Raw genomic sequence first — 14261 nt, forward strand, 5'->3', positions numbered from 1 at the left:
CTGCAGCTGAGTACAGCTTCACTGTCAAGCGCTCCAAGCAGGAACGAACCATTTAACACTGATAGGTTCGTTCCTATCTGCGGTTCAGGGCAAAAACGGATGTGTGTTTTTTGGTCTGGGAGGGGTAACATTAAATTTTTACTACTAAAATAAATAACTCATTTTCGTCTCGTGAACTTAAAAAGTTATTTGCCAAATATAAACTTTTATTTGGACACATCAGAAATTTTTTGTTGCGATTTTTCCCACGACATCATGTGAGAATCACAAGCAAAACTTTGAGTCACAAACAAAAACTTAGAATAGCAAGAAAAGATTTCTGACAAGCGCAAATAAGTTTGTTTTGCAAAACAATTTCACTTCATGAGACAAAAATGTGTGATTTTAATTTAAAAAAAAAAGTTTTTTAAGCAAAACTCAGTAGGCTTTTCTCATGGTGACATACATGAACAATTACATTTTTGGTTTCTATAGAGATTTTCCTTAGCTTTTATTGTATATCACAATGTTGTAATTTATCATTGTTTATTAAACTCTGAAAGCTGAGTGGTTTTGTTAATATTCTGTCCTAGAATGCGGTTAGATGGGCCCTTTTGGGTTTTTTTAGCACCTGCCCCTTTAGTGGTCTCTGCACGGCCCTGCAAAGGACAGCATAAGACAAACTGCTGCAATTCTTAATGGTACTCTATTACCGACTATAAAAAGCTGTGTGTCCTGTGCCTTAAACAAAATAGCTCCAATGAGCGCCGATGTATTGACGATCTGTGCTTCATGTCAGATTTTCCTACCATAGAGTATCTAGACAGCTATGTCTATCTGTCGGTGCCACCTTTCTAAAACCGCTGATAAGCTAGCACAGACAGTCACAGTGTTCATAGGAGTTCTTTCACTTATGGCACAGGTCACACTGCTTGTTAGATCCGCTGATGAGAAAATACAATTAAAAATTGCGGCTGTTTGTCATATACTGCTCGTTGTCAAATTACAGTTAGCCATGTTTTGCCTTCTTTTCTCCAAAGTTCATTGTCGTTGGTTGCTTGTTCCCTGTATTGCTGCCACCTATTGGAAGTGCCAATATTACTCAGTTTGGGATCCAGACATACTCGATGCCATCTCCATCTCCGCCTCTTCCGTGACACCTCTCACACAGACAAGTAAGAGTATCTCACACATACATCTATTGTCATTCAAGCAGTCTAGTATTAGTTCACACACATTTCTGACCTCTCATTCAGACTAGTGCCTATGTGTGCTTTAAACGGTATGTATGTGTGTGATATTTTAATACCATATAAATGCAATTTTAGTCTTGTGTGTGTGCTGTAGTAGTGTGTGAGAGAAAATTCTATACATGTGTGGTAATTTAATAGTGTATATGTGTAATTTTAGTATTGCATGTGTGTGTGTCCATAGTAAGTGTGTGTGAATATAAAAACTGTGAGACAAAAGATTTAATCAAATTTTGACTTACACTTAGTAACCTCTGGTATTTGAAAAAGTGTCATTAGATGAGTTGAAATAAGTTGTACTAACTCAATCTATACTTTTTTGATTTGGTCTAATTTTAACAAACATTTTAGTTGTCAGAGGGAATTTTTCATTTATAGCACAGAAGAAAAGCATCTATTTTTTTATTTGTTGTGGTATCAAGAGTGAGCATGCACACTAACCTTGAAGAAGTCTTTGGTTGAGCCCCCTTCAAGTGTACCATAGGCGATCTCGGTCTGCTTGGCTAGGTCTTCTGCGCTCTCTATGGGGGATACCATTCTCTCCACAGTGAGAAAAGCTGCCAGGTTGGCTGTGTAGGAAGAGATGATGATGAGGGTGAAAAACCACCACACCCCTCCAACAATTCGACCTGAGAGGGATCTGTGGGGAAGAACAGAAAGTAAACAACAGCTTTTAATAAATTCAGGAACTGCTGCCTGCATTCTGGACTTGGACCTATTTTGTTCAGTTTTTCCTTTCCAAATGAAAAACAGAATATACAGTTTCACTCATGTGCTAATGAAATCACTTAATGTGCAAAACTAGTGCTTGCATTCAATCTTACTGTAGCAGTATCACCAACTTTTGGCCTAGCATAGTTATTTCATTGTTTAAAATAATGTCTTTCTTATCAGAAGGAGTGCTTTAAATATTTTGGAAATAATGGTTAAGCTTTTGTCTCAGAGTTAAATAATTGGGTAAAAGGGGTAAACATTAATCTGCACAATACCAAAACCTCTAGCTTCTTCCACTCAGATCCTTTTCTTTCTAGAAACCGACCTCAGCAGACTTCAGTTGTAATGTGTTTGGTTGAGCTGCTGACATCAAATCACTGCACACATTATTTAATATTATTTTGTTTGACTTAAAGCTGTACAGTAGGTGCAAAAACTGCAGCTGAGAGTTTCTGCCTGCAGGATATTCATGCTTCACATTAACATTGAAAGCATAGAATACATTCAGTCAAATCCCATCAACACACACACACACACACACACACACACACACACACACACACACACACACACACACACACACACACACACACACACGCACACACAGATCCTGTTTAGCCCTGCGGCCCCACCCCACTAAAGGTGACCCTGTGTGATGTTCACATTGATGCAGCTTCAGTGTAATGTGGTGAACAACAAGCTAAAGAAAAGCACCAGATGAGGTGCAACTCATCAAAGAACTGGTTCCCTCTGAGGTTGAGACCAAAGTTCCACCCAGACAAAGTAAAAAGTTGTGACTTCCATGTTTTAAAGAATCTAAAACCATCTTAGCATCTACTGTGCTATTTTTAAAAGAACAAGCTGTTTCACATTGATGCTAAGTCTTAGAAGAGGAACATTGTTTGTTACTACCCAATAGTAAGTCCCGCCCACTCCTCACAACTCTTTGGACTCACTACTGCCCAGTTCTCTGTCTAACAGGTCCGGAAAATCCCCAGAAACTCGGGTCTTACCCTAGAGATAGTTTGTGGAGAATTATCTGTTTAAACTGGGGTCGGAAAGGACTCGTCTAGCTCTGACTACCTTCGATCCAGAAGTTATGACCCTTTACAGTTGAGGGGCATTCCGCTGAGTAGCCCTCACAGCGACATAACCCCCACAACCACTCCTGTTAACGGTAGCTCCTTTCCTAAAATAACGGCACTTGTTAATGGCTAGATTAAATTTAGTGACTTAGATTTAAGTCCCAAGGTCATTATTTTAACACTCACCAGAGGAAAACACAAAGCCATCTATTCTTTTAGAATCATGCATGTTAACTTTACCCCAATTAGGAGAACCAATAATAATTAAGACTGACACAATTAAACTCACTGTTCACAATGCTCATTAGAATTTTAGAATTATAATTTTATTAAGCAAGCTTTGGCAGGGGCATATACCAACAAATTAATTTCCCAGAGTTATAAAAGAAGCAAAAAATATAATGAAATCAACTAGGATTAATCACCTCCTTTCCTTGTTCTCATTCCTAACCTGTTTCACTAAATTCACTGAGCGAGGCTTTGGGGGAAGCTGGTCAACTCATACCCAATGGTCTTTGGTCTCGGCAGTTGTAATCTTTTGCGGTCCTTGGTCAGAGTCTTTGTCCAGCCGGAGCAAAGTCCTCTTTACTGAAGAGAAGCGGAGAGAAGACTCACGCTTTCCATTAAACATGTAGACTCTTTGTCTTTGAGAGACCTCCGTCTCTTCTCCAAGTCAGCTGCGCCGGGGTTGAGAGCGTTGGGTAGAGGCAGAGGATTCGGTCGGATCTGGAACCAGGGTGTTGGCGGGTGGAGCTCGTCCCTTCTTGGCGGCGTGAAGTCGTGAGCAAAATCCCTTGGTCCCGGGGTGTAGTCCTCTGCTGGTCGGTGGTCTGTTTCCCTTGAAGACTCTCCTTCTACGCCGCGGACGAAGAACGCTCGTTCTGTCCCGTACATCAGTATTTATGCACTGTGTTTCCATGGAACCCGCCCATCGCATTATGTCATTACCTGAGATCATGCAAGGCAGGGCTGCCGGTGGAAAGCACCGGGCTCTTTCTCAAGTTTCCAATGACTCATCCCTACCTCCTCGCTTCATCGGGGCAGTTCCCTTTCTTCCGTTGACCATCTGTTTCCAACTCTGCCGCACCCTTGCTTTCCTTCCCCATTTGATGACTCACCCTTCGGTCCCTAGCCTTTTGCTCAGTGAGAAGTACTCTTTTCCTTCACCTCAGTATCTATGATTTTTAATACTACATGCTGACTTTATATAATCACATTGTTTGTTGGTTAACTCAAAAGTATAACCTTCAGCCCTTCATAATGTAAACCATTATCATTCACTTGATTATAAGTACAGAACATCAACTGATTAGGAGTACAGAGCATGCATTACTATAACATTCACTTGGTTAAAAGTACAGAATACATGTTTCGATCATACATCACTATAATATTCTTTGATTAAAAGTACAGAATACATGTTTTGATCATACATTACAGACATTTCTTCATTGGCCTGTGTATTGTCACTTTATAATCATTTAATCATTATTCGGTATACTGTTATTTCTCAGGCCTTTATTCCATTTTTCTGCGTATACCTGGACAGATCTCACATACCCATACCAGATTCCTCGACAACATGGATAGATCAACAAACCAGTTGCTTACTCCAACTTTTTGACCAAGTTTGTTCTGCTTTGCACTGCATGAATGCTGAAAATGAATAAATATTTCTGCCCTATTAAATACCTTATTTTTGTCTGGTGATGGTCTGTTCTTTATAAAATAATAACCAAACTAACTACCAGACTCTCCATTACTAAAGGCATCTTATCTGGGCTAAGGAAAAAGGAACTGGAATTTTGTGCAGTTGATTTTAGCCGTTTGGTGGCTGAGGTCCTTTAACCCAGCAAGTACTGTGGATTCACCATGTATTCACTATGAAACAGCACAGCAATTACACTAACACAAACTATTCTACTCACAATTTTCCTCTAAGGTAATCATCACCAATGAACAACACACATTTACCTCATCATAATGTGCTATGACATATGGGATGGAATATGCCTAAATAAGGTCATTGTCAGAAGAAAAAGGCACAAAGTCAAGGCCATAAACACGCATGATGAACCTGACACACATGGAGAATAGAAACAGCCTCAAGTCTGACCGCAGCTGGAAATACAAAAAATCAGGCACCATGTCACATGCAATCAAATGTTTTATGAATGCAAGTGTCTGTGTCTACATCAGAAACTGATGTGTAAAGAGGTGGTGGCTTTAATCACAGCTCAGCTATGACAAGAAGTCTCCCAGACATTTTGCTTTAGACAGGCAGCTTTGTGAATAAAAATGTAATCTATGTGATCTTTTGTCAACATATGTATCAATTATCACACAGTTCATTTTTATACCATTCAGGCTTACCTGGGGGAGATGTCACAGCCCTGCTGCATGAAGGCCCCAAGTGAGAACCAGAGAGAATTAAAGATCCCAAAGTCGTTAGTGTGTTCAGGAGCTTCTTTATCTTTCTGCTGGTTCTGGTTCTGGTTCTGAGCCTGAGAGTAACCTGAAAGGAGAGAATGATAAAACTGACTAATTAAACTTTGATTATTGAAGTGAGGAGAATTACAACATGGGAGCGAGTTTATCAGGTGGTGATGATGTTGGAAATGGTGGGATACCTGGAGAGAGAGGGTCTTCTGAGTATGAAGTGGGAGGAGCTCGTCGAGATACTGATGCTGGAACAGTTTCATCTTCTTCATCGGACTCTTCGCCTTGCCACTCGTAGGGACTGAAACGACTCACCTGCAAAAAGTCATGAGGATTATCAGACAAACTGATTCAAGATTGACCATAAAATTTAAAAAACAGTGGTAGAGAAGTACAAAAACAGATGACTTAGTCTGCTACAGTTAAGACCTAAATTATTTATACCCTGGGTATATAAAAAATTATTTACATTTAACTAATTAGTTTGTTTTTGATGGAAATGAGACCAACGCCTGTCAAAGAAAACTATGTCAAAGGAGAATCCAGTTTTAAATGAATAACTAAAACATAAATACAACTTTCTCAATTTAAAACAAATATTTTCCTGGTGAAGCAATCAAATCTTTATTAAAAGCATAGACCATTTTTTCCTTCAACAAAGTCTCTGTATAATTTAATCTAGACCTTCCAGAAGTATATTGCGTTTAACCAAATATAAAAAAGGAGGGATATTTTTAAATGAAAGGATTGTTTTAAGCAAAAATCAAATGTGCACAATTTCTTTTACTAATGTCCTAATTTGTGGAGGTAGAGTGGTGAGGGAGGACGCAGGCAGACCCAGGATGAGAATGTTGATTTAATGAAAAAAATCCACAGAGGCGACACAGGGAAACGGACTGGTGACATACAAAACGAGGATCCGACAACAGACAAAGACAACAGGTGGGATTAAATACACTGGGAAGATAATCAAAGAAACGAGACACAGCTGGGAACAATCAACAGGGAAGACACAGATTCACAGGGGAACAGGCTAAGAAACACAGAAAAACCTAAAAATAAATACACAGATCACAACAGTATCCCCCACCCCCTCAAGGGCAGATACCAGATGCCCAAACAAAAAAAGTCCAAACACAACAAGGACAGGCGGAGGGGCGCTGGACGGGGGGCAAGAGTCCAACGAAAAACAGAATAACTCAGTCCAAAGGAAACACAAAAACGGTCAAGGCGGAGCCTGCCATAAACAGTCCAGCGGGCGTGGCCGGCTGAAGGCGGAGACTGAGCTCGGGGAGGAGCACTGGGAGGAGCACTGGGAAGCTCCTGGGAAGCTCGGGGAGGAGCACTGGGAAGCTCCTGGGAAGCTCGGGGAGGAGCACTGGGAAGCTCCTGGGAAGCTCGGGGAGGAGCACTGGGAGTCAGACAGGCTGCAGACTCTGGGAACTGCTCACCAGCAGCGGGCACAGGGAACTCGGAAGGCGGAGACTTACGCTGCCTCAGCACGGGGACCGGCAGCAGCTGCAGACATTGCTCAGGGGCTGGGATCTCCGGCGGATCAGTGCGTCAGTAGCAGCGGGATCCAACTCCTGGCGGGCAGATAGCCAGTCACGTTCCCATCCAGGGATTATGGCTGGATGGAGCCTTTCCACAGAACTCCACCGCTCCATATCCCTACCACGGCCTCCCTCGCGGCCTACGTCGCCTGGGTGCGTCGAGGTCCGAGGCGAGACCCAGTTCCTCCAGCAGCAGCGGAGAAGGCAGAGATCCCTTTGAGCCAACTCCAGCTGCTGCTGGATCCAAGCCTCGCTACCCCAAATGATGAGGTTGATGACGATTTAATGAAAAAATCCACAGAGGCGACACAGGGAAACAGACTGATGACATACATAACGAGGATCCGAAAACAGACAAAGACAACAGGTGGGATTAAATACACTGGGAGGGTAATCAAAAAAATGAGACACAGCTGGGAACAATCAACAGGGAAGACAGAGACTCACAGGGGAACAGGCTAAGAAACACAGAAAACACAGATCACAACAGATAAGGATCAGAGTAATGGTTTATTAGGCTGAAACAGCAAATATTTCTGCATGTGGTTGAACTGGAAAACATTAGTGTGTCACTGACATAAAATAGTGCAGTTGGATGCTTGTTGCTGTTCACCACCACACAGCATAACATTCAGTGACCTATATTGGCTCTTTTCTACATGTCACTGACAACAATTGCATGAAGAAAGGAAAAAAACCTTGTACAATGGATGACATTTATTGTGTTGTCTCAGCATACATTTGTTCAATATGTTGGGTGTGTTAGTGTTTTGGGGGTGTGTGTGTTTATGTTGAGAATAGCTCCATGTCAATTTTCATTATGTCATTTGTCTCCAACTTAAGATAACATGTATAAACTAGTCCTTTTGCAATTTAAGTTACATAAAATTCTTGACAATTCTAATTTTCCTAAATAATTACTCAATAACTAGTTGCTTCCAAATGTAGGGTGGATGTACCTATAGTTTTTAGCTCATATTAGTTTTTGAAGAATACTTTGTGTTTTTACACATTTGATTAGAAACAAGTCTACATTAACAAGCATTTCTGACCGCTGCCATCATACCAGAAAAAGCACCACACTGACTCCAATGTAGGCAAAAACAATGCACATCCAGATCTCATAGGCCAGTGGGTCAAGGAAGGAAAAAACGCCTGGCTTGGACTTGGTTGGTTTCTTGATCATGATGGAGATTCCCAGAGACATGAAGGGTTTGGTGAAGTCAATGTCTTGCTCTCGGACGAGAGTGATTGTCAGTGGGGCGACGGCCATGTCTGCCTTCTGCAGGAGGAAACAGACAAGAGATGTCACCCAATGGAGGGGGTCTTTGTTTGGTAAAAACAGTGAACATGTCTGTTGCTGAAGCTAACAGACATGTTCAGTGACTCATAATGAAAACATCTGTGGAGCTGTCACTGTTCATGTGAGCATGAAGCTCAAAACAGGTGCTTTTTAAAACACTTGACCTAACTTACAAAAGCAATTTCTTTGCTCAAGTGAAAACGTGTCAAAGCAACACCTTCCTTGTAGATATGTTATAGCCCACATGCTTGCCTTATTTTGAATGTTTTCTTTGATGCTCTCCACATGTTCTCTGTCTTGACAAATAGCATGAGCATAAAATTAAAAATCTGCGAATAACTGTATAAGTAAGAATGTTATTTTCTTTTTACTTATACACTGGCATTGTGGGACCCAATACCAGTGTGGGCGTTGGGTACCACAATACTGAGTGGGACCCCATGCATTGATTCACTCAGTTTACCGTCATTATGTGTAATAACATGATTTGTCTTTGACACCAGACTAATTTGCTGACCCAGCCTCAGTCATATTATAGACACAAAATGGACAAGAAATACTACAGCTGATAGTCTAATCTAGTTTTTTTTAGGAATCATTAATATGCCTTTTAAGAAAAAGCAGCATCATTTTCCTCAACTTATTGTTGAAGCCAGTCAATTTCTTGAGCATGTATACAATACAAGGTACAAAATGGGCTGTTTATGTAAAGTGTGAAAAATGTACTGTGTTTTTGTTACCTACACTCTTAGAAATGGCTGTAAATTTACGGTGGAATTCCATCAGTAACATACTGTTATTCCAAAATACGGTAGGATATTGTCAATTTGATGTCTTCTTCTCTTGTCAAAATCAAGACTGACGACTGGCAGCAAACTACCGCTAAATAATTGTACAATACAGTTTTTTTCCTAGGCAAGACATTTTACTTGTATTTGCATCTTAGAGAACCAGAATTTAAAGACAATATTAAACTGAAAGAAAAAAAATACTTTCCATAATAAATATTTTAGGGAAAGAATCAAAATCTACAGAGCATAATCAAAAAGGTGTTGGTGTTGTATGTTAAAAATACAATGTTAATTAAACACTTGTTTAGTCAAATTTAAAGATAGGTTTGTCAGTTTCCCTAAAAAGATGGTGTTTGATAAAGAGTTGCTCCCACAATCGCAACGTATCTGTGACGTCACGTGTTGCCCTGGAGACGGCAGTATGGCGTCTTGTCTGGATCTAATCATAAGACGGTAAGTTCCCTAAAGCTATTAAAACATGCTCTTTTTGTTCTTTCTTTAATGGATTTATGTAATGTAATGGTGATGTATTGTCTCAATGTTTGTAACTCCCTGGCAGATATTATACCACAATGTCTGCTGCGTTTTACTGTTATGTATTCTGTATCTCAATAAAGATCTATTTAAAAAAGTAAGTTTCATGTTAAGATCGTCATGTTTTTGATTTTGATTATTTTTTATGAATGCATTAACTTTCTGTTTGCGCAAGAGTATCAACTTATGCTTAACGTAAGTTTATTTGTTTGGATGTCGCGATACGACTGTTCAGTACAGAGGTGCTGAAGTCCAGACCTTTAGAGCTGCTATCCTGCAACTTTCAGATGCTTCCCTGCTCCAATTAACACACCATTAATCAAATGAAAGGCTGGTTAGCAGGTCTGTTGGAGTAGAGATTCATCGAAAAGTTGCAGGACGGTATCTCTCGAGGACTGGACGTGAGAACCCTTGGTTTATTATTTTTATTAGCAGCTAAAACTAGCCAAGCAGGTGTAGCACGGGGTGTCTGTGGTTAAACGAACAATAAAACTGTCACAAAGGCCGTTTGAGTTAACATTATTTAGCTGCGGAGTCGTTTTCTTGAAGTTTTTGGCTATAAATGGCATAATGGGGAGAGTGGCTGTGCTGGACCAGTGGTTTGATCTATGCCAGTGTTTCTCAACCTTTTTCAGCCCAGCGCCCCCCCAGCCTTTATCCAGGTCCCTCACCGCCCCCACCAAAGAATTTGCAGGCTACTTTCCACTGACCATTATTTTATCATTAATATTACTATCACTATTGTAGATGTTTTGATTTTTATGCTCATTTCTGCATTTGTCATCAAAAATAATTTCCCAGAGAACAAAAAAGTCATGGGAATAGAAATTATTTTCACGGGCGTCTATGAAAAATGCAATGAACATTCAAGTTAAAATCTATAGGCCTAACAGCAGCCAATCAGAGTGGAAAAAATATTGTTATTTTGTGCCATTTTCTAGTTGTTAAATATTCCACAAAATGACCAGATAAAAGATGTTCAACATGCCAGTTTAAACTTTGATCTATTTGCAAAACGACTGAGCTGCAACATTAAAACATGGATAGAACTGTAACTACATTAATCATAACTCTTCATCTCTTCAGCGTTTGTCAGTTTCTGGTGGTGCAGCTCTGTGCTGCCTTCAGGAGAATGGGACATCAGAGTATCATCCATAAAACTTCACCCACATGGCATTTATTGTGCAAACCAGAGCTTTCAGTGGAAAAACTAAAGTTCCAGATCCTTTTAATGCCATAGAAATATGAGACAGAAACATGGATCATATATTTATATAGACCTGTCTATTGATTATAGATTAATAGTTTTACTGGACAGAAATTACAAAGAACAAATCTGGTTCTTAATCAAATCGGAAATAGTGTCTGTTTATTCTTGCCATACAGTCTCTGTATTAATTATTGCTCGAAAGGTCTTGCCATACAAGTTTATTCCTCTGTTTACTTTAGTTTCTTAGTTTATTCTTGCATTTTGTTCTCCATCCATCCATCCATCCATCCATCCATCCATCCATCCATCCATCCATCCATCCATCCATCCATCCATCCATCCATCCATCCATCCATCCATCCATCCATCCATCCATCCATCCATCCATCCATTTTCTTCCGCTTATCCGGGGTCGGGTCGCAGGGCAGCAGCTTCAGAAGGGAGGCCCAGACTTCCCTCTCTCCAGCCACTTCTTCCAGCTCCTCCAGGGGAACCCCAAGGCGTTCCCAGGCCAGCCGAGAGACATAGTCCCTCCAGCATGTCCTGGGTCTTCCCCGAGGCCTCCTCCTGGTGGGACGTGCCCGGAACACCTCACCAGGGAGGCGTCCAGGAGGCATCCTGACCAGATGCCCGAGCCTCAACTGGCTCCTCTTGACGTGGAGGAGCAGCGGCTCTACTCTGAGTCCCTCCCGGATGACCAGTTCTCACCCTATCTCTAAGGAGGCCAGCCACCTGCCTGCGGAGGAAACCCATTTCAGCCGCTTGTATCCGTGATCTTGTTCTTTCGGTCATGACCCAAAGCTCATGACCATAGATGAGGGTGGGAACGTAGATCAACCGGTAAATCGAGAGCTTCGCTTTTTGACTCAGTTCTCTCTTCACCACGATGTACTGATGCAGCACCTGCTTCAAGGCAGACGCTGCCCCGATCCGCCTGTCGATCTCCTGCTCCCTTCTTCTCTCATTTGTGAACAAGATCCCAGATACTTAAACTCCTCCACTTGAGGCAAGACGACCCCTGACCGGAGAAGGCCTCTACCTTTTGTGGCTCAAGACCATGGCCTCGGATTTGGAGGCACTGAGCCTCATCCCGGCCGCTTCACACTCAGCCGCGAACCACTCCAGTGAGAGCTGCAGATCATGATCTGATGAAGCCAACAGGACCACATCATCCACAAAAAGCAGAGACGCGATCCTAAGGCCACCAAAACGGAGTCGCGTGAGCCAACACAACCCTACAACATCCAGAGCCTCTGGACGGATCTCATCCACCCCCGGAGCCCTGCCACCGAGGAGCTTTTTGACCACCTCGGCGACCTCGTCCCTAGAGACTGGAAAGCCCAACCCAGAGTCCCAAGGCTCAGCTTCCTCAACAGAAGGATTGTTGGTGTGATTGAGGAGGTCTTCAAAGTATTCTGCCCACCGGCCCACAACGTCTCGAGTTGAGGTCAGCAGCGCACCATCCCACTTAACAGTGTTGGTGCTGCCTGCTTCCTCTCCTGAGATGCCGGATGGTGGACCAGAATCGCCTTGAAGCCGTACGGAAGTCTGTCTCCATGGCCTCTCCATGGCCTCTCCCACGCCCGAGTTTTTGGCTCAGGGACAACCCGAGCCGCATGCCGCTTCGCCCGCCGGTACCCATCAGCTGCTTCTGGAGTCCCACAGGCCAAAAGGGCCCGATAGGACTCCTTCTTCAGCTTGACAGCATCCCTCACCAAACGTGTCCACCAACGGGTTCGAGGGTTTCCGCCGCGACAGGCACCAACAACCTTGCGGCCGCAGCTCCGATAGGCAGCCTCGGCAATGGAGGTACGGAACATGGTCCACTCAGACTCAATGACCTCCACCCCCCGGAAAGTGTTCGAAGTTCTGCCGCAGATGAGAGTTGAAGCTCCATCTCACAGGGGACTCCGCCAGATGTTCCCAGCAGACCCTCACTAAACGTTTGGGCCTGCCAGGTCTGACCGGCTTCCTCCCCCACCACCGGAGCCAACTCACCACCAGGTAGTGGTCAGTGGACAGCTCCGCACCTCTCTTCACCCGAGTGTCCAAGATATACGGCAGCAGATCAGATGAAACGATGACAAAATCAATCATCGAACTGCGGCCTAGGGTCTCCTGGTGCCAAGTGCACATATGGACACCCTTATGCTTGAACATGATGTTCGTGATGGACAATCCGTGACGAGCACAGAAGTCCAACAACAGAACACCACTCGAGTTCAGATCGGGGGGGCCGTTTCTCCCAACCACGCCTCTCCAGGTCTCACTGTCATTGCCCACGTGAGTGTTGAAGTTCCCCAGTAGAACAAGGGAGTCCCCAGGAGGGGCACTCTCCAGTACCCCCTCTAAGGACTCCAAGAAGGGTGGGTAATCTGAACTGCTGTTTGGCCCGTGAGCACAAACAACAGTCAGAACCCGTCCCCCCACCCGTAGGCGGAGGGAGGCTACCCTCTCGTTCACCGGGGTGAACCCCAACATACAGCCGCCCATATGGGGGGCAACAAGTATGCCCACTCCAGCCCGGCACCTCTCACTGTGGGCAACTCTAGAGTGGAAGTACGTCCAGCCCCTCTCAAGGAGACTGGTTCCAGAACCAGAGCCATGTGTTGAGGTGAGGCCGACTATTTCTAGCCGGAACCTCTCAGCCTCACACACTAGCTCCGGTTCCTTCCCCACCAGAGAGGTGACGTTCCACATCCCAAGAGCCAGCTTCTGCAGCCGAGGATCAGACCGCCAGGGTCCCCTTCCTCGACTGCCGCCCATAGCACAATGCACCCGACCCCTTTGGCCCCTCGGACAGGTCGTGAGCCCATTGGAAGGGAGACCCACGTCTCCTTTTCGGGCTGAGCCCGGCTGGGCTCCGTGGGTAAAAGCCCGGCCACCAGGCGCTCGCCATCGTGCCCCACCTCCAGGCCTGGCTCCAGAGTGGAGCCCCGGTGACCCGCATCATGGCGAGGGAAAACCAAGTCCAAAGTTTGTGTCCATCATAAGGGGTCTTTGGGCTGCGCTTTGTCTGGTTCCTCACCTAGGACCTGTCTGCCTTGGGTGACCCTACCAGGGGCATAAAGCCCCAGACAGCATAGCTCCTAGGATCATTGGGACACTCAAACCCCTCCACCACGATAAGGTGGCAGCCCAAGGAGAGGTCATTCTTTTCCATTTAGTTTAGTTTGATCAGTATTATCTTCTCTTGGTTTATTGCTATGTCCACTTCAGTTTCTTTCCAGTTGCTAGATTTATTTTATCATTTAATGACCATCAGTAATCTTCACTCATCACCTGATGCGCCGCCTAATCGTCATGTTTCACATCATGTGTTGATTTTTCACTGTTCAGCGTCGGATTCTCTGTTTTTATGCCATAATTCACATCTAGTTTGTTGCTCCGTTTTATGTCCCGC

The 14261-nt window shown here is 43.6% G+C and overlaps 1 protein-coding gene across 9 annotated transcripts in view; it reads right to left on the bottom strand.

Annotated features, from left to right (window-relative positions):
• Positions 1–14261, bottom strand: part of gria1b (glutamate receptor, ionotropic, AMPA 1b) — a 205540-nt gene that overhangs the window by 39889 nt on the left and 151390 nt on the right. For all 9 annotated transcript variants that reach the window (XR_014090912.1, XR_014090911.1, XM_081615707.1 and 6 more), the window contains 4 exons: positions 8087–8302; positions 5659–5782; positions 5402–5543; positions 1671–1869 (listed from right to left, as the gene is read on the bottom strand). Coding sequence is in view for 7 of the 9 variants with exons in the window: in XM_081615707.1 (XP_081471833.1) it covers positions 1671–1869; positions 5402–5543; positions 5659–5782; positions 8087–8302 (681 nt within the window). In the remaining 2 variants the exon portion in view is untranslated. The remainder of the gene's footprint in view (positions 1–1670; positions 1870–5401; positions 5544–5658; positions 5783–8086; positions 8303–14261) is intronic.

The sequence above is a fragment of the Poecilia reticulata genome, chromosome 14 (genome assembly GCF_904066995.2).
Source record: "Poecilia reticulata chromosome 14, P_reticulata-male-v2, whole genome shotgun sequence".
In the NCBI taxonomy this organism is placed as follows: domain Eukaryota; kingdom Metazoa; phylum Chordata; class Actinopteri; order Cyprinodontiformes; family Poeciliidae; genus Poecilia; species Poecilia reticulata.